This window comes from Pecten maximus, chromosome 14 (assembly GCF_902652985.1).
Source record: "Pecten maximus chromosome 14, xPecMax1.1, whole genome shotgun sequence".
NCBI lineage: Eukaryota > Metazoa > Mollusca > Bivalvia > Pectinida > Pectinidae > Pecten > Pecten maximus.
In genome coordinates this window covers 30,838,046-30,865,123 of record NC_047028.1, presented here as the reverse complement: position 1 = coordinate 30,865,123, position 27,078 = coordinate 30,838,046, and the positions used below count along the sequence as shown (strand labels likewise).

General features: G+C 36.4%; 1 protein-coding gene across 4 annotated transcripts; it reads right to left on the bottom strand.

Annotated features, from left to right (window-relative positions):
- Positions 1-4,397: 4,397 nt before the first annotated feature.
- Positions 4,398-27,078, bottom strand: LOC117342225 (histone deacetylase complex subunit SAP130-A-like). 4 transcript variants are annotated; one of them, XM_033904278.1, is made up of 19 exons: positions 26,963-27,078; positions 24,847-24,989; positions 23,661-23,763; positions 23,018-23,248; positions 22,062-22,302; positions 21,031-21,269; positions 20,471-20,584; positions 19,364-19,676; positions 18,077-18,189; positions 17,301-17,450; positions 16,506-16,785; positions 15,475-15,609; positions 14,718-14,830; positions 12,055-12,151; positions 11,343-11,452; positions 9,946-10,092; positions 8,227-8,330; positions 7,288-7,410; positions 4,398-5,851 (listed from the first exon to the last, which is right to left on the bottom strand). In XM_033904278.1, the coding sequence occupies exons 2-19, from the start codon at positions 24,976-24,978 to the stop codon at positions 5,702-5,704; spliced, it is 2,895 nt and encodes a 964-aa protein (XP_033760169.1). In that variant the 5' UTR covers positions 24,979-24,989; positions 26,963-27,078; the 3' UTR covers positions 4,398-5,701. The 4 variants fall into 4 exon arrangements, with proteins under 4 accessions (XP_033760169.1, XP_033760170.1, XP_033760171.1 ...); XM_033904279.1 differs by having other exon boundaries at positions 9,946-10,080; XM_033904280.1 differs by lacking the exons at positions 4,398-5,851; positions 7,288-7,410 and adding an exon at positions 7,511-7,567.

The following is a 27,078-nucleotide window of genomic DNA, read 5'->3' as shown; positions in this document are numbered from 1 at the left end:
CAGAAGAAACTGTTGGCATGGCCATCTATAGCCAATTATTAATCTTTATCAGCTACATATTCAGATAAACATTTCGATTATGTGTTAACCTAGTTATAACCCTTTATTACAGTATACGATTCTGTGTTAACCTAGTTATAACCGTCCATTACAGTATACGATTCTGTGTTAACCTAGTTATAACCCTATATTACAGTATACGATTCTGTGTTAACCTAGTTATAACCCTCCATTACAGTATACGATTCTGTGTTAACCTAGTTATAATCCTCCATTACAGTATACGATTCTGTGTTAACCTAGTTATAACCCTCTATTACAGTATACGATTCTGTGTTAACCTAGTTATAACCCTCCATTACAGTATACGATTCTGTGTTAACCTAGTTATAACCCTCCATTACAGTATACGATTCTGTATTAACCTAGTTATAATCCTCCATTACAGTATACGATTCTGTGTTAACCTAGTTATAACCCTATATTACAGTATACGATTCTGTGTTAACCTAGTTATAACCCTCCATTACAGTGTACGATTCTGTGTTAACCTAGTTATAACCCTATATTACAGTATACGATTCTGTGTTAACCTAGTTATAACCCTACATTACAGTATACGATTCTGCGTTAACCTAGTTATAACCCTCCATTACAGTATACGATTCTGTGTTAACCTAGTTATAACCCTACATTACAGTATATTCCCATGTTAACCTAGTTATAACCCTCCATTACAGTATACCATTCTGTGTTAACCTAGTTATAACCGTCCGTTACAGAATACGATTCTGTGTTAACCAAGTTATAACCCTCCATTACAGTATACGATTCTGTGTTAACCCAGTTATAACCCTATATTACAGTATACGATTCTGGTACCTAGTTTTAACCCTCCATGTTAAACCTAGTTTAAATTCACAACAGTCCTGTATCGAAGACGCCATGCCCCAAACAACAATCTTATAAACTTACGATCCACCATTTTCACAAGCCAAGGCTTCTGATTACGTTACCCTCCACGAACATGGAGTGAAACGTAATCGGAAGCCTTGGCTAGCGATGATAATGGTCCATTGCCACGGCTGGAATTCAGGAAGAACTGAGAAGAGAATCAAGATGGAAAATCGGCTGAACGAGTGTAGCTTATCTTCAGCCTAAATCTTTTGAATTTCATAAGCGACCGTGTCCAGCTATTCTGCGTACTGTCATCTATAGATCCACTTACTTTGTACCGCCTACAGCTTTATGTTCACTGTGTTCATAGTAACGTATAAATTTCAGCTTGCCATATTATATACATGTAGTTAATATATAGTATGCAGGACGCTGTCGCTTATGAAATTCCGTATCAAAACCGTATAATTTAAAGTTTTACTAAATTACAGAACCGATATGCATGTTTTCCAGCAATAAAGCAGTCCTTTATAAGCGTCTACGTGGTCTCTGAATGAATTGACAAGTGAAAATCATAATCTTTCTTCGTATTGTTCCTCTGAATCCCAAAAAATATATAATATTTTGGCTGAGCAATTTTCGGATTCTTTTCCGCGCTTTCGAAGGCGAAAGCGTAATTAATGAAGTTATTTTTCACGGCAAAAATAGCGACAAAAGGCAGTTTTAAATAAATGAGATAAAATTGCATTCGGCGTTGAAACAGCAAAACCGCGCCGTTTCAGAAAAGAAAACGAACCTGAAAAAAGGATACTGTGCTAAAGCCATGTTATATAAAATAAAACCTGACAGAATTATGATGCTGGTTCGATTGGCACGGTTTACACAATATTGAAACATCGTCCTCATCACTTGAGTAAGAGATCTCGACAAGCCTAGTCTCCTAAGATACTTTGGATTCAGAGAAGCGAGCGGTTGTAGACAACTCTGGTAAGTACGGAACTGTATATAGTTGTGACAATAGCTAAGTTGTGGCCGATCATGAAACCAGTTTTGTTATGCATTCATTTCTGTGTAAATGGAACATGCCTTGTAAGAGTAGTGTTGGAATGGGCCGTGTGAAATTATCGGAACTTAAGATAATTTCCTTGAAATCATGAGGATGAGGTGTCAATAATCGACAAGTGGAACTTTTAGAATGTTATCTGAACCACATGGTGACCACGGAAGGGGTTCATTATGTATGGCACAATGTACACAATGAATAAGGAAGAAATGCAGGAGATTTGTGTGGTAATGAAGAATTAAGAAAATCGAAACCTAAAACTTTGGCGAAAACTGTGTTGTCGGTTTTGCGAGTCAGTAATTCTGTAACATATTCCACCGAAAGATTGAAAACTGATTTATTGTTCGGGAGTGATGCCGTTCGCTGTTACGGGGAGTGAGGATTACGCTTTGGGAACGTAGATGTTTACCCCATCACCATGGCAGGGACGGATAGGGTCTTGTTGGGGAACATTTGGATAGCACCGATGTTTTTTGTGGTTACGTAAGGTGCAGGACTCGCCTTGATGATAAGCGATAGAATTTGTTACCGAACTTTGCTGAGCATTATCTGTGGTTATAAAACTAGTATTGTTTCTATCAGGTTTTGTATTATTGTGATTGAAACTCTGTGAAACTGTAAATTGGGGCGATCTTATTGTTACATGGATGTTGTTCTTGAAACAAGTCGGAATTGAACTGATAGATTTATTGCTGTCGTGAACTGTGGATTTATTAATATCGGGCGCTGTTGGATCAATTGCTTGAGTGGACTTTGGATTAATAACTGTATTGAACAGTTAGATTCAATACATTGATAGACGGATTAACGATGAACTATTATAGATTTCTATGGTCGACGTTAAACGTAATTGTTGTGAGCTATTAACTGTAAATATTACCGACTGATGAAAGATTTATTGCACGTGTTTCAGAATAGGAAACTCTGAAGCATAAAGGACATGGATAACGCGATATAACTGCTGCAGAATTTATGTGCAGTATATGATGGTCGAAGCCTCGCAAATAGTATTCTAGATGGACCAAAAGAGCCGGCGGGCACACTTACGTGTAGCAGTCTCTAAAAGGACATTAAATATCACAAACTCTGAGCAGATATGTTCTATACGAAAATATCATGACTTAACACGTGCGGGACCAAACTAGCGTCTACAAACTTGTAAACAGACTGTGAAGGAGAATAAACACAAACATGGCATATAAGGAGGCATTTCAAACATCAAAAATGCTCTTATTAGATACTATTCAGAACTCTGAACATGTCAAGCAGGCTGTTTTTCAGGTAAATTTGTTGAACTGATGAGTTTAAAGTCAAAGATGGATATTTCAGAAAAAGGGCCCAAACTCCGCATTTTATCAGATGACTCTTTGTTTACAGAGTAAAAATCCAATATTAATTTTTTTCCTTTTAATTCATATACTTCTATAAAGGCCATATAGAAAATGATGACATGCTAGCTCTAGCAACATGAAAGTATCTAAACAAGAGGCCCGTGGGGCTAAAAGCTTATCTGCCATAGACTTATTTAATTACAGCAGGGACACATCCTAGTATCTCAAGTGGTCACACCAGCCTCATTTAAATAAGATCAAATCTGGTTGTAATCAATTTTGACATTAAGGAGTAGCGTTTTTAAAGCAAAACTTCAGCTAAATTCCAGTTTTGGGACCCAACCCCTTTATTCTCAGGGGTCAAATCGGCCTCATTGATATAAATGATGACTGCTCTCCCTCAATGGTGTTTCGAACCGAATTTGGTCATAATCCATTATAATTAAGGCATTCAGGAGTAGCGTTTTTAAAGAAACATTCATTGCCCTCTACCAATGATATTTCAGACCAAATCTGGTTGTAATCCATTAAGGCATTCAGGAGTAGCATTTTTAAAGAAACATTCATTACCCTCTACCAATGATATTTCAGACCAAATCTGGTTGTAATCCATTAAGGCATTCAGGAGGAGTAGTGTTTTAAAGGAAAATTTCAGTCGAGTTCCCCTTTTGAGGCCAAACCCTCTGTGCCCAGTGGTTGGACCAGGCTCATTTTTATGAATTATAATTGTCAGCCTCTCCTAATGATGATTCAGACCAAATTTGGTTGAAAACCACTTGAGCGTTAAGGAAAAGCACTGATTTGAAAGTAAAATCTTATGCAAGTCGCACGATGACAGATGAAACACAATGGCTATAGGTCATCCCGACCCTTCGGATTTGATGACCAAAAAATTCATGAAACATGATTATCTCTACTTAGTATTGAGTATGATTTGATGGTAGAATATGGTAATACACAGGCAATATTCCTTCACGTGAAATTTTTCACGTGAATTTCACGTGAAAAGGGCAAAAAAGTGAAATTCACGTGAATTTCACTTGAAATTTCACGTGAAGAAATATTGCCTGTGTACAAAATATCAAAATGAACAATAAAAGTCGCAGTAAATTTGTATTTCTATATTTATTATTAATGAGGACTCATTCTCAAATATTTAATACATATATAAATTCATCAACACATTTATATCTGGAGAAAGTATCCCTTTATCAATGACTTGATTGCTTAGTCTTCACTCAACTGTGAATTAGTCATTCTTTAAATTCTTGCAATCTTCATTAAATACGAAACTTTCTCACAACCTATCACACCTTCCTCCCCAAATTGGACTCTTCCAACCTTTGTTTATGGTAAAGTTCATTTGGTAGCACAGGTGTGTACTGTATTTGGTATGTAAATTAAGACAAACTGCTGTAATTTTGTAGAATTACATACAAACAATTCATATTATACCGCTAACGATTTGTAAAAAAATGTTTCCATCCATAAAAACTGTTATATTTCTTTTCTCTATTTCCGTGTTATACATACAATGTATATAACTTTTCCTCCTACATATTTCAGAACAGTCCGTTTGGTTTTCTTCATCATTAGACATCACTGCCATTTTCTATACTTTTAACATTTTGCCTCATTCCTGATCATAGCACTCAACAAAATTTCATTATATAATTCAACAAGGTCAGACTTTCCTCTACTAGTTAAGCACCTTAACATTCAATACTTCCACATCAAAACCTCATTATTTGTATAAAATAAACTTAAAATCATTTTACTAATATTCACATTGCAAGATAACTTCTTTCAATGATATAGCTGCTTCAAATTTTCTGATATACTTTCACAGTTCATCAGAGTGTCATCTAAGTAGATCCACTTAAAAGAGCCTATTTGCCTTTCCACACGACCCCTGATGTTCTCTAGACCTACCATACACTTTTACATTCATGCATTCATCTATAGAGCATATTTGCCTTTCCACACCACCCCCGATGTTTCCTGTCCATCCATTAACAAGGCATTTCAGACTTTGCCCTTGATTGTGGTTTTCCATTCTTAAATAGCTCGCACAGTTGATTCCTTCCCTCTGTATGTTAACCTTCCATTTTTTACTCAAGGCCATCATCATCTACAGAAAAAGGTTTCCTGCCGTCCCCTTTCACAGAATAAAACACCTTCCCACACAACCCCTGATGTTTCCTGTCCCTCCATTAGCAAGGTACGTCTGGCAGTGTTCCTCAATTTGGATTTCCATAAAATAGACTTCACACTCTGTCCTTCCTGGAAACTCTTTACCTCATCTCACAATGATGTTCTCCCTTTCCATTACCGAAAGGTCACAGTGATTGCCCTATGCTTCCTAGTATTGAACACAATTATTCGTCCTTAAAACATCTCAATCATCCTGCTACGTTCTCTCCTTTTTCTTGATAGGTCTCTTGCTCATGTGTTTGTTAATAATCTCTGTAATTTTGGTTTTGTGGTCCAGCACTTTGAACATGTTAGATTTTGCTTCCTCCAGCTGGTCGGATATTAGTCTTGAACGTTGAATGTTACCCTGTGTGGAGAAAAGAAATCATATTATACACCATAACGAAAAAGGTTTTTTCCTTATAATTCAAATTTCCATGGTTTTATCAAAATTTGAAGCATAAGAATTTATTTAAAAAAATTGAGAAACAGAATAAAATTTCCCTGTTTTTTCACTTTCTTATTTGGGCAAAAACGGTGAAAAATAAATAAAGCGATTGAAATTTCATTGACAATTTCGGCAGCCTCATACATAGTCAGGTCAGGTGTATTGGTTTGTCAGTTGCCCACAACAAGTATGGTACCTAATTGAAATCTGGCTATGGGGCAGACAACTCGGGACAGCAGATCATTATTCAGACAATTGTCAAAATAAACATTGTTGCCTGAAAGGTTAGCTTCTTCTGGTAATTTTTTTATTTTGAAATATTTATAGCAAAATATTTATCAATCTAAAAGAAAAGTAATGATTCCTTTGTGCATTCAATACAATTTACAAAAAAAAACCAAAAAAAAAAACCTATCATTCGAATATATCTAATGTGCACATCACAGAATTTACAAAAAAACCCAACTGTGATTCGAATATATCTAATGTGCACATCATGCGTGCTTACACAGCAACTGTTAATGTATGAGCTAGGTCCCTTCTGATGTCTACAATATCAATATGGAAAATATTTATTGATGCCCTGACAAAACATATAAACTATGGGCACAAGATTGTTGAAAAGATGCTATGGAGCTTGTCTGAAGTATTGGCCATACATGCATACACCTTGAACTGCAGCTCCGCCCTCTTTCGTTTGGCGTGTGCGTTATGAAACACCACCCACACGACATAGTAAGAATTAACAACGTGACTACCTATTAGGCTGTCGATATCGTAAACGGTCTGATGTCCGTCACCGAGAAGTCTTAAGCGATTTAATGTTAAACCCATATTATAATTTCCAAAATAATTGTTACAAAGATGTTTACGGTATTATCAAATTGGATGGTAAAACAGAAAAATCTTTCCACTACCCAACACGATAATAGGTTCACATTTTCAATCTGTCAAAAACAATATCCTATTTCATATTACTAAAAGCAAAACAACCTTAGTTAAAACACATATAAGTGTTGACGACGTATCAAATTCTAATTCCAAATTCAAGGTCTGTTAAAACATTTCACATCCATAAAAGTGGATATTAAAGAAAAAGCAAATTTTGTGAAAAATTTAAATCAAATTTAATGATTTTCAATTCATCTTTAGTGATGTCTGGGATACTACTTCTAATGCTCTTTTCAAGACTGTATGATTTGGTTTAGTTTGTTTTTGTTTAATGTCCTATTAACAGCCAAGGTCATTTAACGTAGGTTTTGAACTCGCAACCCAGAGGTGGAGGGCTAGTGATAAAGTGTCAGAACACCTTAACCACTGGCCACCGCGGCCCCTTAAAGACTGTATGATAATACCTGTGTAAGTTCGTGAAGAAGGCCGAGGTCGTCCTCCATCAGACTGTGACGAGAAGTTGGTTGTGGGGCCAGAGATGACTGTAAGGTTAGCACCTTACTGTTCAATGTTCTCTCAAGCTCCGTCTGAAAAACATTTAACTCAAAATAAACACTCAAGCTCTGTCAGAAAAACATTTAACTCAAAATAAACACTCAAGCTCTGTCAGAAAAACATTTAGCTCAAAATAAACAAACAGTCTTAAAACAGCACCTTACTGCCCAGTGTTCTCTCAAGCTCCGTCTGAAAAACATTTAGCTCAAAATAAACACTCAAGCTCTGTCTGAAAAACATTTAACTCAAAATAAACACTCAACCTCCGTCTGAATTTTTTTTAGCTCTAAATAAACAAACAGTCTTCAAATTCAACTAATAACAATGAGAGACCCAATTGTTCCCTTCTTTCTTTGTTTTTGTTTTGAAATACACAACTGAATATGTTTCATACTACCCATGATTGTATTTGCATTAATCTTATATATATTATGGTGTTAGTCTAAATTCATTTATTCTGTGTTGAATTTCAATTGTCTATTATAACAATGAGACCAACTGATCCCCTCCCTTTTTTCCTCTCTCTCTTTCTTTTTTTCTATTTTTGAAATACACAACTGATTACTTTTCATAATACCCACGATTGCATTTGCATCAATTTTATATACATATGGTGTAAGTCATAAATTCATTTTTACATTTATATCAATAAAGAGATTTAGAACAGCACAAAATTAACCCCTTAAACTGTAGAATTTAAGCTCATTGAGGTTGCTAGTCTACCCATAGTGGCAGTAATTTCACATAAACATTTTCATTTCAACGCCTAATTTGGTCCCAGTTTAGCCGTAAGATTTATTAGCAAGAACCTGTTTCTGGGACGTGAACATTTCCAAATTGTCACTCACTAGATCATCCAGCTGGGCCGCTACATGGAACAGCTTCCAGCCGCTGGCTTTCTGCATCACTCCTCTCTGATTGGACAATTCATTCACCGTGGGGCGTCGCTCATCTGATCATAAACAACAACATTGAGTACAACAGGCCTTAGTCATGTCACTCTTTCCTAACTACATTAAAGTGTACCCCGAATCATTTTTGATATTCTAACTGTAAATTCATTCACTTGAACATTAGAAGCTATCAAAAACTGCATCCATACTGTCTCTGCACCTAGAGCCGGTATATGGAGAATCTAATATAACAGATTATCTAATATAACTTCTTTATTCATAATGCAAAATCACATATTTTCCAGGTAGACATTGTGGTGATTTGACAGGTATCGGTGTGCAAGGGGCAGGCAGGAGATGTGCCCAAATACACCTATCTATATCGAAGTCCATGATCTGAGTCATTGCATTTTTTCTTAATCTTGTCAGATACACAGAGGATGTCTTCCTTCCTTTATATTTGAAATATTGCTATAGATATTTCACAGAAACAATCACTTGAAAGATGCCAACATTTTAGGAAACAATGTTACACAATTTGTGACTTTGCTGTTCTGAATCATCTGCTCAAGTTTTGTGAAAACAACTTACTCGTTGGACAGCTAAATTATCAGAGATAGAAAAGTCTCAATACACCCCATAATAACAGGGACAGAGGTTTTGGTAAATATGTGGAATGAAAATGGAAAATCGAAGGGTGTTCGACTTCAAGCCCTAGTCCTGTTCAGGGACTGGTCGGGTTACCGATGGTTTAGGTCTAAATAACCTACACATTTGGGATTTGATTTCACAGCAATAAGGTTTGATTCCACAAAGAACGTTCATGCAGAATACCAACCTACTGTAACTATAAGGAGTGAATGGCAAAACTGCATAACTCCTAACAACCAAAGTGATGGGCATTAATGTTCAAAACACATCAGATATCGGGGGAGATAAACTTTATTTCCCTATATAACTGAAGGACAATGTTTGTTTCCAAAAGAACGTTCAGGCAAACTATTATAATCGGCATCTAATCACTACAATAATGCACAACACACACAGAACAGTGAGATTTACTTTTGTATTGTATACATGTAATTATAAAGTCCTATCAAGAGCTATAGTCATTTAAGGACGGCCTCCCCTGTGTGGTTTGTATTGTATAACATCCTATCCACAGCTATAGTCATTTAAGGATGGCCTCCCCTGTGTGGTTTGTATTGTATAACATCCTATCCACAGCTATGGTCATTTAAGGACGGCCTCCCCTGTGTGGTTTGTATTGTATAATGTCCTATCAAGAGCTATGGTCATTTAAGGACGGCCTCCCATGTGTTTGAGATGCTTGCGTGTGGCGAGTGTTTATTTTTTGGGAGTATGATTGTCTCTTTGTGCACAAACTGCTGCCAACCTTATAGTGCTACCTCACTGAAACATACTGCCAAAGACACCCAGCAGGACACCAGAACAACAGAAGAACCAGTTATCCCACTCCCAAAATGCTTAAAACATTAAGCAGGAGTAGCAACTACCATTTTCATAGACTTGGGTTACCCATATAGCATAAGAGGCCGCTGGTCGGCTCTTTTTTTATCGGATATGATTTTGCCGGCGCCTGTCAAAATCAGGGGAGAGAACTCCAAGCCACAGGGGAAGTAAAACCTTGTTTAGAGGCCTAAAAACACTTACCTTTAGGTTTTACATCTGTATATCTGTTGAAATGGTTATTTTTGGGTTTCCAGGAAATATTATAAAAGTTAAGTAGAGATAAGGATGGTTTAGTTTTCTCAATGGTCCATCGCACACCTTCGTCATCAACATATTCTGAAACAGAAACTACAAATTGTACAATATTCATTAATATATTCAGAAACAGACGAAAGGTTTGTAAAACAAAATCTAGAAATTATAAACCTTTGTTTGATGTCTTCTGAAACAAACAATTAGAAGACTACAAATGGCATACATTTGTCATAATGTTTTTTTGAAACAGACTATAGGTTTCTGACAAAAACTATAAATGGTACACATTTGTCTTAAGTGTTTTTTGAAACAGACAATAGGTTTCTGACAAAAACAATTAATGGTATACATTTGTCATCAATGTTTTTTGAAACAGATAATAGGTTTCTGACAAAAAACAATAAATGGTACACATTTGTCATCAATGTTTTTTGAAACAGACAATAGGTTTCTGACAAAAACGATAAATGGTACACATTTGTCATCAATATATTCTGAATCGTGAAACAAAAACTACAAACTGTATACATCAGGATGAGATAGAAGTTGATGGTGGGAATATAAACTAAATCTGCCCTGGGGACATCATGTACAAAGACTGCTTTTACTTCAAAAGTGGCCAATTGTGACCTTTGACCGTTAACCTTGACTAATGACCACCAAATCTAATCCAGTGTAGACCCTGTTGATGTGGTTCAGGAGATATCTTGTACACAAGGTTATATTTTTGCTGACTATATTTGACAACAGCACAGAAAGAGTTAAAATAGTAATCAGAATCGATATAGTATCTGATCATTCAATACACAGATTCTAGAGATCTTCAAACTAGACCAGAACTACTAAGTATCTATCCTTCAATAAACCTTGAGGACCAAAAAACTAAACTATGAAGCAAAGCCAGGGATGGGCTTACTGCAAGACACAAAATATCACTTGTTGAAGATTTAGTGAAACTGCAAGATATACATGGGCTTGTTATTAATATCAGGCATTGGCTTATTGTCCGATAAATATGGTACAGAACTAATACTTTGTTTTGTTTTGTTTAACGTCCTATTAACAGCCAGGGTCATTTAAGGACGTGCCAGGTTTTGGAGGTGCAGGAAAGCCGGAGTACCCGGAGAAAAACCACCGGCCTACGGTCAGTACCTGGCAACTGCTCCACGTAGGTTTCGAACTCGCAACCAAGAGGTGGAGGGCTAGTGATAAAGTGTCGGGAAACCTTAACCACTCGGCCACCATGGCCCCTCAGTCCTAATACAGAATCCTTCAAGATATCAGGACTATTAACAGGTGACAACTCATTGTTATCTTTGAGGTTTGATTCATCTATCCCTTACCATCCTTCATTTCGTTCTTCACTGGGTTTGATACTTCCTCTTTGATCTCTTCTACTTTCTCTACATCCTCGTCTGTTGAGGAGTTATCACGGAGCTCTTCGTTGGCATGCCTGAAAATATCAACACAAACTACCAATGATATGATGTAACAAACACAAAATCAAATGCTAAATTCAAGGATCAAAGTTTTCATAAATTCCAATAAAAATTAACTAATAGCACTGGAAGTAATCCTTTCAATCAAAATTGTGTCACAATATCTGGTTCACAGGGTCATCTCTGACGCATGGTTCATACAGATTTATATTTTATAAGTTTGCTATAAGTTCGCATACCGTTCTTACGAACTTTGAGTCATCGAATTCCAAGATATTCTGAGATTATGATAGAATTCTGGTGACATATATGTATGATTTTGTAACAGAATACGAAGACAAATACCAAAGTATTTTCTTTCCAATTGATAAGTTGTTTAACTTTACATATTAAATCAGTTGCAAAGGACAACTTCAGAAAAAAAATTAGGCAAAATGTATTTATCTGTAATGTTTCAACACAATTTCATGGACTTTCCAAATCATGCATACCAATTCTTAAGACTTTTAGGCTTAACACTGAATTTCAGGACTTTAAACAGGCAAGTGCTGAAATTCAAGGAGTTTTCATATCTGTATGATACTTCTGACTTAGTAGGTATATTTATTATACGTACAGTAACTGTTTCCTGGGTTTCTTTCTAGGTGAAGCTTCCACAGAATTGGGTAGAGAGGCGGACAGGGATGCTGCGATAGCTCCAGCAGTCGGGAACCCTGAACAACACAAACATGTACATATATATGACCTCATGATAAATACCGACGATTCTCACGTTACCAGAGATACCATCAAAACATGGGAACCCTGAACAACACAAACATGTACATATATACGACCTCATGTTAAATACCAACGATTCTCATCTATCCAGAGACATCATTAAAAGATGGGAACCCTGAACAACACAAACATGTACATATATACGACCTCATGTTAAATACCGACGATTCTCACATAAACATTATGACATGAATACCTGAAGAAGGAAAATGCAAAGAAATACCGTAAATATTTGGGTATAATGCGCACTCGCGTATAGTGCGCAGGTACGTTTTTGAGGTTCATTTTCAAAAACAATTTTCAACTGAGCGGTAGATGAATTCTAAAGCATAAGATGATAGGAATTTGTAACTTATAAAAGCTTATTTACAATGTACCACATTTAATTGGAATCACCGGTCAGATTTGACACATTGGATTGACAGGTTGTTTACATTATACCGCCACAGGCCTAGTCAGCTTGCAAATTGTAGCGGTCCCATCTAGGTCCCATCTACGCTGTTGTACCAACAAAATAATTAATCCTACCCTCAATTACCTTGTGTTTTTCACGCAGGTATGATCTCTTGTGGTATCTGTCCACGAACATACAAAGCTAATTAAGCTCAATTATAACAAGATTGACTAGTAAGCTGACTGCTACGTAATGTAACACAGGCCGCCATTTTGTATACAGTACGGAAACAGGTCTGCAGTCGTCGTGCTGGTCACAACTTTTATATCAATAAATTAACATGTGTAAAGGATAAATCTACAGTGCAGACGATAAATAAGAGTACCCCGGTAGTTTTCACAGTCATATCGTATTTTATATGGCCAGTTGGTCAGTGACTGCCGCATGAGATCAAGGCATTAGTGTTACCCGTGCTAATTGCGCATGCGTGCTGTTACAGCTTCCGTAAATAAACAAGTTGAACGTTATCAGTTTCTGGCAACATTCTGGATTTATAAGGTGATTAATTTAGAAGTATGAAATAACTAAGTACTGCTATATCATTTCAAGAATTTTTTGATGTTAATTGAGATGTTATACATCGTTTTGGACCTGAATACGGGAACATGCTCAAGTGAGGTCGTATGTGTACGGAACATGTGGCTCACGATCGACTTAGATAAATCCACGTAATTGCTGATAAATACACAATTTCAAGGAATTAAACATTAAAATAACTATTCATTTCTTTGATTATTTGTTAACTATTACTTTCTTAATGCTTTATATATGTTTTATATATATATATATAAGTATTAAATCAATCCTGCTTTGAAAGGAAACGATCACAAATCTCGGTCAAATCACATTCATTCTGACTGGGAAAAGGCTTGTACTTGCGTATAGTGCGCAGTGGTCTTTTTCACTTGTCAAATTTTGAAAAAAAGTGCGCACTATACGCGAATATTTACGGTACTGTTATATCATTTACATGCCACAACAAGAGGCCCAATGGGCCTGTATTGCTCACCTGTTCTTCAAATAATGAAGTTTTCATGTGAATCTTAAAAATGATTTGGGTCATGGATTTGGAACTCAAATTCATACCCCTTTTTAATACATGATTATTACATATCAACCTCCTGGAATTGTGGTATTGAAAAAAAGAAATTTTAGTGCATGTCTAGTTGCAACGGACGACAACAAAAGACGGCTGGCCCGGGCTGAATACAATGTTCAGTGAACTACACATTCACAGTATCAAATTGCATATCTTTCCTCATTAAATGAATCTTTCACCAGTTATGTTGCCACCCTGTTTTAAATGTTCAGTCTATGTTGCCACCCTGTTATAAATGTTCAGTCTATGTTGCCACCCTGTTTTAAATGTTCAGTCTATGTTGCCACCCTGTTTTAAATGTTCAGTCTATGTTGCCACCCTGTTATAAATGTTCAGTCTATGTTGCCACCCTGTTTTAAATGTTCAGTCTATGTTGCCACCCTGTTTTAAATGTTCAGTCTATGTTGCCACCCTGTTATAAATGTTCAGTCTATGTTGCCACCATGTTTTAAACATGCGGTCTAACTCACCATTTTCCACAGCGTTGAGTGGTTCCTGTTTTAAATGTTCGGCCTATGTTGCCACCCTGTTATAAATGTTCAGTCTATGTTGCCACCCTGTTATAAATGTTCAGTCTATGTTGCCACCATGTTTTAAACATGCGGTCTAACTCACCATTTTCCACAGCGTTGAGTGGTTCCTGTTTTAAATGTTCGGCCTATGTTGCCACCCTGTTATAAATGTTCAGTCTATGCTACCACCATATTTTAAATGTTCGGTCTATGTTACCACCATATTTTAAATGTTCGGTCTATGTTACCACCATATTTTAAATGTTCGGTCTATGTTACCACCATATTTTAAATGTTCGGTCTATGTTACCACCATATTTTAAATGTTCGGTCTATGTTACCACCATATTTTAAATGTTCGGTCTATGTTACCACCATATTTTAAATGTTCGGTCGATGTTACCACCATGTTTTACATGTTCGGTCTAACTCACCATTTTCCACAGCGTCGAGAGGCTCCTGTTTTATTTTTAGATCTCCCAGAGAGTTGTGAGTAGGAGTGGTAGCTTCACTTGACAGAGCTGTGTCTGTGGATGACTGGCTCTCACTGTCAATAAATAGGAGGAAAATGTTACTTATATACACTTGACATTATATTGATGTTGTATATATTATATAATTATTTTTTTTCCGTTTTTTGTGCGATAGTTTATTTCTGTTTTTCCCCATCTTATAATACAGTAGTGGAAATTGAAAAAAATTTAAGATCACAAAACTTACATATCTTGTACAAAACAAATGTGGCAGGATGCAGCAACAGAAAATACATAGAAGATAGGTAAGATTGCCATGTCATACATCTACTGATTTCGCTAATTGTTAAGTTTTAGCATTTTTTTTTTTTTCAAATTTAGTCAAAACTAATCGAAGACAACTTCTTGTCATAAAATGTTTATCTCTTGATTTAACATGTGTAGCATACCAATGTATTACAACTTAAAAGTATCCGATAGGTATTGTATCGTGAGATTTCTGATTTCTGATGATATTGACAAATTGAAATTTTAGGTAAAAGATAAAAAGAAAACAAAAAAAAGTAAGTAAGTTATTTTTAGATTAAATTAGTTTATCTGTTAATTGCGGGGCTGATCACCAATGAACAGCCAAGGTCATTCTGAGACAGAGTCTTATTGTAATAGATTTAGGCTACCTAATTAACACCACACATTAGGCCTAATCACAATCACTTACCCAGCAGGAGTGGCAGGGGTCTTTGGAGAACTGGTGTTGGACTGGGGAGCCGAGTCAGTCCTCGAGTCTGGCCTTGGACTGTGTGTGTCTGGCATGGTATTAAGACCACAAACAGGCTTCTTGACCGGGGCATTTCTGTCGTGTAATATAAAACTCATCATCAAACACCTGTACATTACCAGTACCCAGCATATTGTCGCCTTTTGTCAGTCAATGCCTGTCAATAACTGATTCTTGTAGATATAGTTTATATTAAATATTGTATTATCAAATACTATGTATATATAATCAAAATGTATGAATGATGTGGGAATGTTTATGTTTGAGTTACCTCCCTTAAATGTTTGTTATACATGTAATTATTCATTTCATAGTAAATTTATATATTTAATATTTATATTTATATAATCCACTTGCCACCTTAGAATTTATATAGGCTTGGCCTGTTATTCAATCCTTTTTACTAATACAATCAAATGTTAATAAAATTTGTTGAAATGAAATGTCGCCTAATAAACAACACGGTTTTGACCTTAGTTTCACAGACCTATATGTAGTATAGTTACAATCGACCGTCATGTCATAAACTTATAAACCAATTATCTGTTAATTAACACTAAGGCTACTTTTGCATACAATAACCTGGTTGAAATGATACAGGTGACATGGAAATAGACCATTCGGAGAATAACAGTCACAGGATGTGAAATTATTGGCCAAGAACGTAAAAATGATAAATTTGTTTTAAATAAGGTGAAGCGATACCCTAAGTATTAAGTTCTTTAATAGGACAAGCAATGTAGGAGATAGAACCTGGAAAAGAAAATTTCCAGAAAGTCAAATAGATCCAACGCAACTATAGTGACCCCTCGACTCTCCCCATTATTCCTGGTGAAGATTAACCCTTTCAACCCTAAGAAACTTTAGTGGACTCTGCCATTCTTTCATAATTTGAAGTCCAATATGGTCAGTAGGGGTGAAAGGGTTGATAAAACCACCACAAATGAATACAGAGTCAGAAATATACCTACCCTTCATTAGTACGTTTTCTGAGTATGCTGGGGCGTGGTGAGGCATTCGGCTGACTGACTGGGGTAGTTGCGCCCTGTGATGTAACAGATGAGTGCTGGGGGGTCAAGGAGCCTGGATGAGGTGTCCCCTGGGTCACGGAGTACAGGGTCGGGGCTATAGAAACAGCTGATGAAGTGGCCAAGGCAATCGCAGAAAGGGCCGGGACCGGAATGGAAGCAGTAGACACAGCACAGGATATTCCACTTAATGAATCATTTGGCGTCGATGACCTCACACCACCTGTAATTAAACGATGTCATAAATTCATCACTTCATCAAGCACCAATATATGGCTTGTTTTAGTGTCTATTGCAATTTTGATAACAATTTACTATCAGATATTAGAATAGGTATGGATGCCACTGTATGCCAATGCTTGAAATTGGTCAAATACTGATTATCAGAAAAATTAATCTCCGACAATTATTGCTTTAAAATGACGAAGGACTAATGTTACATACATTTCTTGAAGCTCCAACATACTTTCGTATATGAATTTCAAAAAAGTGTCTAAAACATTTCAATGAGCATGATTATATTCACATAAAATAACTACAGAACAAATGAATTCCGTCATAATTTAATAACATAAAGAATTGTTCCTGATAATTTAATCAAATATGTTATTTAATATCAACTGATACGTAAGTAATTTAATATCAACTGATACGTAAGTAATTTAATATCAACTGATACGTAAGTATATATGTGTCCTTGGTGTAAAAACAGGGTCTACAGTTTGTTTTGATACATACTGTCCGACACGGACGACAAGGCAGCACTAGAGAAGGGCGTCTGAACAGAGAGTGTCTGTAGTCTGAGGGGGTCGCCCATCACTGTCACTGGGCTGAACTTGACTGTCGGGGCAGATGAGACGGACAGCCCATGTGGTCCGGCAGCTGGCACTGCAAGTAACCAATCAAATATTAACAGCAGTTCATTTAAACTAAAGCTCGAGTCCTTACTATGGACAGATGTTTTACTGAAGTACTCCTTTCATACATTTATATATTAATTATAATTATGATTATACAGGTTTCTTACTGAAGTACTCCTTTCATACATAAACAGGTTTCAAGGTAGCAGATCAGGATTTGTTTTGTTTTTGTTTAACGCCCTATTAACAGCCAGGGTCATTTAAGGACGTGCCAGATTTTGGAGGTGGAGGAAAGCCTGAGTACCCGGAGAAAAACCACCGGCCTAGAGTCAGTACCTGGCAACTGCCCCACGAAGGTTTCGAACTTGCAACCTAGAGGTGGAGGGCTAGTGATAAAGTGTTGGTACACCTTAACCACTCAGCCACCGCGGCCCCCTAGCAACAGATCAGGAAGCCAGAAGATCATCGACACAATTCCACTGTATTTTATGGGTATTTTACAAATGAGGTCATTTTTTCAGTCCAAATTGGGTCCACTCAGTTGGGTTTGAATGGATTTCTTCAAAAAGTTTGGTCCTTTTATTTTCTTTGTTTTTCAAGGCATGTAAAATAAATGATAATTCCTTAACCTCACTCTATCTAGCATCTACTTACACAATCCTGTTGGATTGGGTCGTATCTGAGAGGCCAGCTGGTGATACATAATTTGTTGGTACTCTGATAGCAACGTCATCGGATACTGGGGCAGCTGTGTGATCCCAGCAGGTCTGAAAGACAGTATTCAAATCATTTTTAGGTATTACTTTAAAAGTCCTGATAGATCATCACAATATTCAAATCATTTTTAGGTATTACTTTAAAAGTCCTGATCGATCATCACAATATTCAAATCATTTTAAGTAATACTTTAAAAGTTCTGATCGATCATCATCATTTCTCTAACAGTTGATGATCGATTATTTATCGCTTAATCATAAACACGAAGAAAAATATGTAAAATTGGTGGTTATGTTTTGGGATATTGTATACCAGTAATTTTGTTCTCACATTAAATCACTTTTAAAGCATGCTGTAAATCTATTAAAACTCCGGAAAGTTTCCATGTTATAGACAAACCATAATTGATCACAGATCATTAAGTCATAATCGGAGGTTAACTGACTAATCATCTATTAAAATGATGAATCAGAAATCACTCATTCAAATAAAGCCATGATACATATACTCATATATATAAATTCGTAAATGTGGCTACATGCTTGTACAAAAGAGAAAATTTCCTTCTGATTAAAGTTTATCTAACATCCTGGTTTATTCTCCCTGCTTTTATTACAACTTTTGTCTCGTCATGATAAAGAAAGTGATCACTCTAAAATAACGGAAATAGAATCTGTTACGTTTGTGTCCACAAGATTTATCTCAGTGGAAAGTTACCATTCTGTAACAAAATCTTGTTTACAAGAAAAATTTTTTTTACCAGAAAGTCAAGAAAGAAATGTTACTAAATGACAGCCGGAGACAGAGATGAATAGATTTTGAAGTAAATGTATGGGTAATAGATTCTTTTTTCCCCTCATATCCGTCTACATCAAAATTACATTAAATCTATATGAAATATTTTTATTTACCAATCTTTGGATTTAACTGAATTACCTCCCTTGGGGATCATGTGATTGAAAGGAAATTTATGCAACTTCATTTTGGTGCCAAACACATCAGACAAAACGTAAATATCTAGCACTGAATATAGTGTGGAACTTCCTTATATAGTATGTATGAGAAAGCCTATAGTTGTCTGCTGTTTATTTTCAATTGCAATCCTTCAAATTTGAAGGAACATCAAATTCATACCAAAAGGTAGTACTAGGTATTATATCCATGACCATGTACGATATAGTCAATTAACAAATTTTATAACAATAAACAAAATCTTGTTTTTACCTTTCTTGCCGAATGTCTGTGTGTGTCACTGGGTTGGGCAGGTGACTTAAGGCGATATTTGCTGGCCGGTGTGCCTGGGGGACAAAACTGGTGGTCTGTCCCTGGGGGTGGGGCTGTGTATGCGGAGGATGAGTTTGGCCCTGGGGGTGGGGCTGTGTCTGTGGGGTGAGAGGTTGTCCCTGGGGTAAACTGAGTGTCTGTTTGGTATGCTGCTGACTTGCTGTTGAACTGCCGGTGTCCTGAGGTATAGACATTCGCGTGATTCCTGCTAAACTGGCTGGGGCCGTCGGTTGTCTCACAGGGGGAACTTTGGCTGTAGGCATATACATGACATATATCTATATATAAACAATTATTTTGATAACATCAGCAACCAACATTTAAATCTAATCATTCATATACCCAGGGATTTCTCTACAATTTTTCAACTGAGTCCAGGGTCCACTGAATCGGGAATTTCTACGCGACAAAATGTGACATTGGGAAAAACAAAAAATAGTGAAATTCATACAAATGTCAGTTTTTCTTTGATGAATATTGCATTTATATTATTTTTGATTTCATTTATTATCTATAGCTGTTTTTTTAATTTTCAAAAGTACCTTAGTATAGGTCTTTGTAGATAAAACTTACTTAATCATTCAAAAGTGACTTCAAAATTTGTAATTTTTCAGTGGTAAATTGGGAATTTTCACAAGATTTTTTTAAAGGGGAATAGGTCCTTTTAACGGACCCTGTTTCTATTGTAGGAAAATCCCGATACCACACACCAAGGCTCTACACAACTTAACATAGTCGATGGAACCTTGGCAGTAGACATACCCATGACAGACATTTATCAGGTTCTTTATAATATCTTTAGCATCTGAGCTTAAGTACATCACAGTTAGTGGTTCTACAGAACTTACGTTAACTGAATTTTTAACAAATTTGATATCAGTAATATTTACACAGGAAGTTTGTCATTTGTCCAGAACTTGTCAACTAAAGTCAGATCAACCTGATTAGGTCTTATAGCTATATATATATATATATATATCGCGTGCCTCATCCCCAATCCTCATGAGCAAATATATTAATCACACCGAGGATTAAAAAGCCATTTACCTATAGGGATAGAAGTGGCTGCGGATGGTGCCGTCACCGGGGTAACAGAGGGGATGGACAAGGGGGAGATTCCTGTTGAGGATAAAGACGCTGCCACAACTGCTGGTACTGCAGCTGGAAAGAATGTTTTTTTGATGAAGTACTGTTTTGAAAGGGCAATATTCCATTAGATATGTAATATTTCAACATGTCACATATATATATATTATTGATTATGTAAATGCTGCAGTCAGATTTTAAATGAATGACCTCCCTTAGTTTTGTTGCATAAAAAAAAAAATATTCAAACTACAAAATACTGAAATTACTTAATACCCGATTCTTGTTTTGATTGAAACGAAGCTTAACAAAACACAAGTCTTGAAAAAAAAATCCTTTTATAAAAAAATAATATTCAGCTACAGAATACTGAAATTATTTACTTCCCGATTCTTGTTTTGATTAAAAGGTATCTTAACAAAACACAAGTCTTGCAAAAAAATTTCCTTTTAGATTTAAGCTTGAAAAATTAAGAAAGTGTCAGGACTCATTCCATTTATATTTGTAAAAGAGTTATCTACCTTTGTTTTGTTTGGGTGCCGCGGCCTTGAGAGAATGCTGTATTATGGGGGTGACAGCCGCCTGAGACACAAGGACTTTAGGGACGGAGCTTAGGTTCTGAGCGACATGGATCTGCTTTGCTGACTGAGGCAGGACCTGTTTCGTGAGAGGCTCCGCAGTGGTGCATGGCGACTGAAGCTTTATGTGTATGCTGGAGGCAGAGGTTGATGCCCCGGATGCTTGGACAGATATACCAACCCTACAAAATATAATCACATATTAAAGCTTTTATCAAATCAAGTGAAGTAATTATGTTTTTTTTTTATCTTCAAACTTTTTAGGGCAAAATACGGTTAACATACATATTTTCAAAATCACCTTATGTTAGCGATTCTCATGCCGAAGACTTTCCTTGAAATCTCTGTTTTAGACAATTATCAGTTGCTCTTTCATTTTTGTGTCTGATCTTATGAAAGGAACAGACAAACTCAAAATACTTGGATTTTTTCAAATTAGTATTGTCTCGGATCTTAAAATTACAACTGAAATCAGGGTTGTGGTCTTGGTATCAGCTTCCTTTAAATAAATGTCCTCTCACAGGAGGGATCTCATACACTGTACAATTCTTACTTCAAGGGTGTGAATTTCACTAAAATCTGCTGAATCAGTATCTTTCATAAGGCAGTATATGCCATTTCAACCAAACATAGCAATTTTTTCTCTGCAATATTAATGTCACTCTAAGTTTGATCTTGTTTTTTTCATCTAAATTACATTCATGTCAATGGTAAAAGCTTATCCAGAAATCAACACTATTGTGTTTAAAATTGGCCTCTCAAAGCAAGAATGGCATTCAACATAACTAAAATAGTAGTCTATGCGTAAAAAAAAAGTCATGAAAAATAATTTGTGATATTTACCAATTTTTTTTTTCGTCTTTGAATAAGTCTTAAACTGATATTGGTTGAATTACCTCAATATTTTGAACTAACACTACCTGTATGTTTCTGAAGATATGGCTTCCTTTGTGTTTCTGACATGGAACACTTACCTGTGTGTTTCTGATGTAGCCACCCCTGCCAGGCTGACTGTGGGTGCCGGGGAGTGAGTTTGAGGGGGCGTCGTTGGTCGGATATTTGATGCGATTAATTGGCTTCTGGGCGCTGTGAGGGTGTGGCCTACATGAGGTGTGGTCCCCGGGATGTGGATTGCAGCCGCACTGTGCCGTAATACTGGCATTGCTGTCATCACAGACTTGGGACAGGCTAAGACAGAGGCTGCAGTCGCTGCGCCTAAAAATATGGAAGAATTACACTATTTTTACAACTAATGGTAACACTATATATCAATCTCATATTAAAACTAGTTAATTGACTATATGACTTCAAAACGGACACTTAAAATCACAAAATTAAATATCTATATCTCGTCTGTCCCTCTTTATCATTATTGTTAGTTTTTAGCAAACTCCAAAATCAACTTCCCCCCCCCCCCCCCCCCAAAAAAACAACCAAAAAACCTCCACTTTTGCATTGTATAACAGGAGATATCCTCTGACATTTGATTTCTGCCGAATACCAAAAGGTCAAATTCAACAGCATATTGAAATCGCTATATGCCTTGCTGTCAACATCTTACATCTGGCCACGAAGAATAAGAAACAGATTGAAAACACTTCTTTTCAGAGGAAGAAAGGTCAGTACTCAGTATTGTAAACTAAACAGATGTTATTACTGTATTCAATGATATTGATCTGTGTTAAACGCCTGTCCTCAGGGCCAGAAGAAATTTGAGCCTGTAAAAGTTCTAGCTTCTTTGGAATATTCATAGGATCAAAAATGAACAGCACATGATTGACAGTGAGAATTCTCAGGCTTGTAAAAGGCTGAGTTTCTCACTGTCAAAAGTAATGTAGCAAGCCTCACCTTTCTGCTGTTATCAATGAGAATACTGAAGATTTTCGCTTATCTCCCCTTGATTATTTCCCATTCAATTGAGAACACTTACCTCTGGGAAGATGCGTCTGGAAGGCTGGATTCTGGTGTTGAGATGCCCCCCTGATATTGCCCGTTAGAGGAAGGGCCTGGCTGAGAAGAGATGAGGAAGAAGTGGCATTGATTTGTACAATGCTTGGTGTGGCCATACCAACACTCACAATGGCTGGGGGTGGCACTGCCACAAGGGAGGCTGTGGTTGTCAAGGACTTGCTGGCATCCATTGAAATGCCAATCTGTATGCCTGGAAAGTGAATTTGTGAATGAGGGTTACCTTAATCACATGAATTTTACACAAATTTGACCTTATATAATTGGATCTGAAAAACGATAGCTTTAAGTCAGAATTCTTGATGACAAACATCTATGGAGTACAATTGCAAGCATGCTGAGCCTCTTAGTCGCTTGTTACGGATTAAGCTAATCAGTACATTATTCTTAGCAAAAATTATTACGATCCATAAGTGAAATATATATCCAAAATATTGAATTAGTATTTATATATATGGAAAATATTTACCCATCTTCATAACATACCCACTACAAAATCCAAACTGGATAAAACAAATAAGTTGACCTCTGAACTGGCTGTTAATTTGACCTCTGAACTGGTTGTGACCTTGACCTTGATAGGCATAAAAGTTAATAAACAGTACCTGTTGGTAATATGGTGGGTAACTGTGAGGGATGAGCAGGAGGCGACGCACTGGGCCCTCCGGTCAACATTCGTCTGGGCAAGGTGGACTTGGATAATGCACCCTTAAATTCAAAATTAACACTTAATCACAAGACAAAAATGTGGCAAGTAGAAAAGCCCGGCATAATTTCTGTACTTCAAAAAAAAAACAATCAGTCTTTTCATTAATGTATCAAAGAAATATGTTACAATAAGGAATTACAGGTCTTTATATATATACTTGTATAGTATGTTTCAGCTCTTGTATTATTTGTGTCTTGGCGACTCCATTTTCTGATGAGACTTAATTCATTTTTAAAACAGAATTATACAAATTCATCAAAATTTCTAATTATTCCAAATTAATTTGATTCAAGTATTCAAGGAGTTCCTTCGTCTAAAACTCTGTAACAGTTAATCTTATTCAAAGCTTAATTACAATTGACAACAAATATTGAAATATGTCCGATTCCTAAAATTTTCACCAAGAATATTTTTTATGCATATAGTATACTGGTTTTGATGTAGACCAAGTAGAGACTGTTAAATTTACTTAGTGCCATAGAATAAGGCTAATTCAACGTAAATTCATGGTACGTGTACCAGGTGCTGGCACTTGTGCTAGCGATAGCAGATACAGAACAAGGCTAATTCGGTCTAAATTCATGGTTCGTGTACCAGATGAGGCACTTGTGCTAGTGATACAGAACAAGGTTAATTCAATCTAAATTCATGATACGTGTACCAGATGAGGCACTTGTGCTAGTGATACAGAACAAGGCTAATTCAGTCTATATTCATGGTTCGTGTACCAGATTAGGCACTTGTGCTAGTGATACAGAACAAGGTTAATTCAGTCTAAATTCATGGTACGTATACCAGGTGCAGGTATTTGTGCTAGTGATACAGAACAAGGTTAATTCAGTCTAAATTCATGGTACGTATACCAGGTGCAGGTATTTGTGCTAGTGATACAGAACAAGGTTAATTCAGTCTAAATTCATGGTACGTATACCATGTGCAGGTACTTGTGCTAGTGATACAGAACAAGGTTAATTCAATCTAAATTCATGATACGTGTACCAGGTGCAGGTACTTGTGCTAGTGATAAAGAACAAGGCTAATTCAGTCTAAATTCATGGTACGTATACCAGGTTCAGACATACCTGATAAGCGGTTGGTCCTTGAGTAAGGTTCGCCAGTGACCTGTGGTGTACATGGGTTTGCGATGACAATGTTACTGCGCGGGCTAAATTTTCTGTATCATCTGGTTGATCACCGCTGCTCTGACTGCTCATGGTAAAATCATCTGCAAAAACGATCATGAAATTTGAAATAAAATCAATAAATAAAATATATATATTGGGCAATGATTCATAAACTGCATCACTAATCTTTAGACATCTCATCATGATGGTTCTTTATTTTCTTCCAGTGTAAATTTGACAGACATCGGACCAACGGATCCAACTGGTTCAACTAAAATTCAGGTTTTTTTTTTTTTAAATTCTCACTAATTTGGGATTGGCCCTTTAGCTTTTTGTCACATTTTGGGAAGATAATTGGTGAATTGGGAAAGATTTTTTTCAGGAGTAAACTGAAAATTTTGGTAATCTCTCTTTAAAATGACCAAATGTCCAATGTAAGGTCAGAACGTTTTGCATGAAATGCTCTCCTGTGGGAAGATTAGATATGTCAGAGCAGTTGCACATTTAAACATGGCAACACAGTGTATTGGAGCAGTCAACAAACAGTTCAGTTTAATTGCGCAGCATGCATGATTCATCATGAATCGATCATAACATTTCTAACTAAAGTCTGGGATCTACTGGTGATTTATGATGCTGTTAAACAACATGATAATTTTAAACTTGGTCTTGATCGATTACTGCACAGCCTGATTACCATACATGTTGCACAAGATCGGACATGAAATACTGGACAATGAAAGCGAGAATGGTCTAACTGCAGGACATTTATAACATAACGCATGGACAGATACAACCCATACCACTGTTTGTTATAATAAGACAGCTTTTACAGCAAAATAAACAACTGTAATGATCACCTTAGTATTTTAGTGAACCTCCTTGAAGAGCCTTAATTTTCATATACTATGGTTTCACCTCTTCAAAACGTTATGGTAGGTAGTAGACTAGGAAAAAGTTTTCTTTTATTATCAAATATTTTGAAATGTTTTCATATGTAATATATCAATATACGTGATTGTCACTGTTTTATGTAATCAGACAAGAGAACTCCCTCATTAAGTCAAGACACTCCTGATTTCGTTAGACGAACATTTTTGCATTTGATGATTAAGACTTTTGAGCATCCTGGCTTGCATAAAACATAGAAAGAATTTGGATTTCTGAATAAAGCAGGTGGCGTTATCAATCAAATAAACTGTTTCTTCACGGGTTTAAATAATTATTTAGTATCCATGGTCGTTGTCGGTTTTTTGGAGCCAAAAAGATCTATCGCTCTTTTAATATACGGACATCTTGGAAATGGGAGACTGTACGTCTTGAAACTGACTTTACAACAGAGTTACCAACCTCGTAGTATTTTACAACATGAATGATTCTAAAACCAATTAGACTGGTAGGAGTGGCATTTTTTACCAATTTTACCAAGTGTTTAACTCTCTAAGTTGTGAGATACCGTATCAAATAGCTACAATACTGTGGAAGGCTGCATGTACAACAAATATACTAAATTTTCTTATCCACATGTAAAATTTGGGTATAAGCTTTCTCATTTTGGCAATATGCCAGAAAATAAAGAGTGACCAGAAAAACGACAACTTTGAACTTTCGGCTGACAATGACAAACTTTGAATAAGCAAAGCGTGGTGGCGTCACAATGTTTAAATAATTTACTCAACATCAAAAAATACTGGGACTTCGAAACCGGCCCATTGCAGTAGAACGTAGGTCAAATAGTTTTTGAGACGACCCCTCAAATTCTACTACTCCCTTCATGACAGAATACAAAAATGTACACCGGAGTTGAAATACCCGCCATAACGTAACAATCCATTGATGTACGTTTGGTATAACGTCACAGTCCATTTCTTGTATACTGTATCGTTAACAGACACATTTCAAGATTCAATGTTAATCACTTGCAGGGATGCTAGAAAATTAATGAAACAGATAGGAATCGAGCTATCACGGCCGTGTTAGACGAAACGAAGTCTTCTGACTAAATCCGCAGCTTGGAAGTTATGGTTCATTGAATGATTTGTTGAATACAAACTCACTGTTCTTTGTGACTTACCTGTTCATTTTCAACAGAAAGCTCATTTGAGAAATTATCCAAATTCTGTTACCGACTCGTCGTGTTTTCCTTTGCTTCCGAGGTCAGAGAAATGTAACTCCAACACCGCGTTGTAA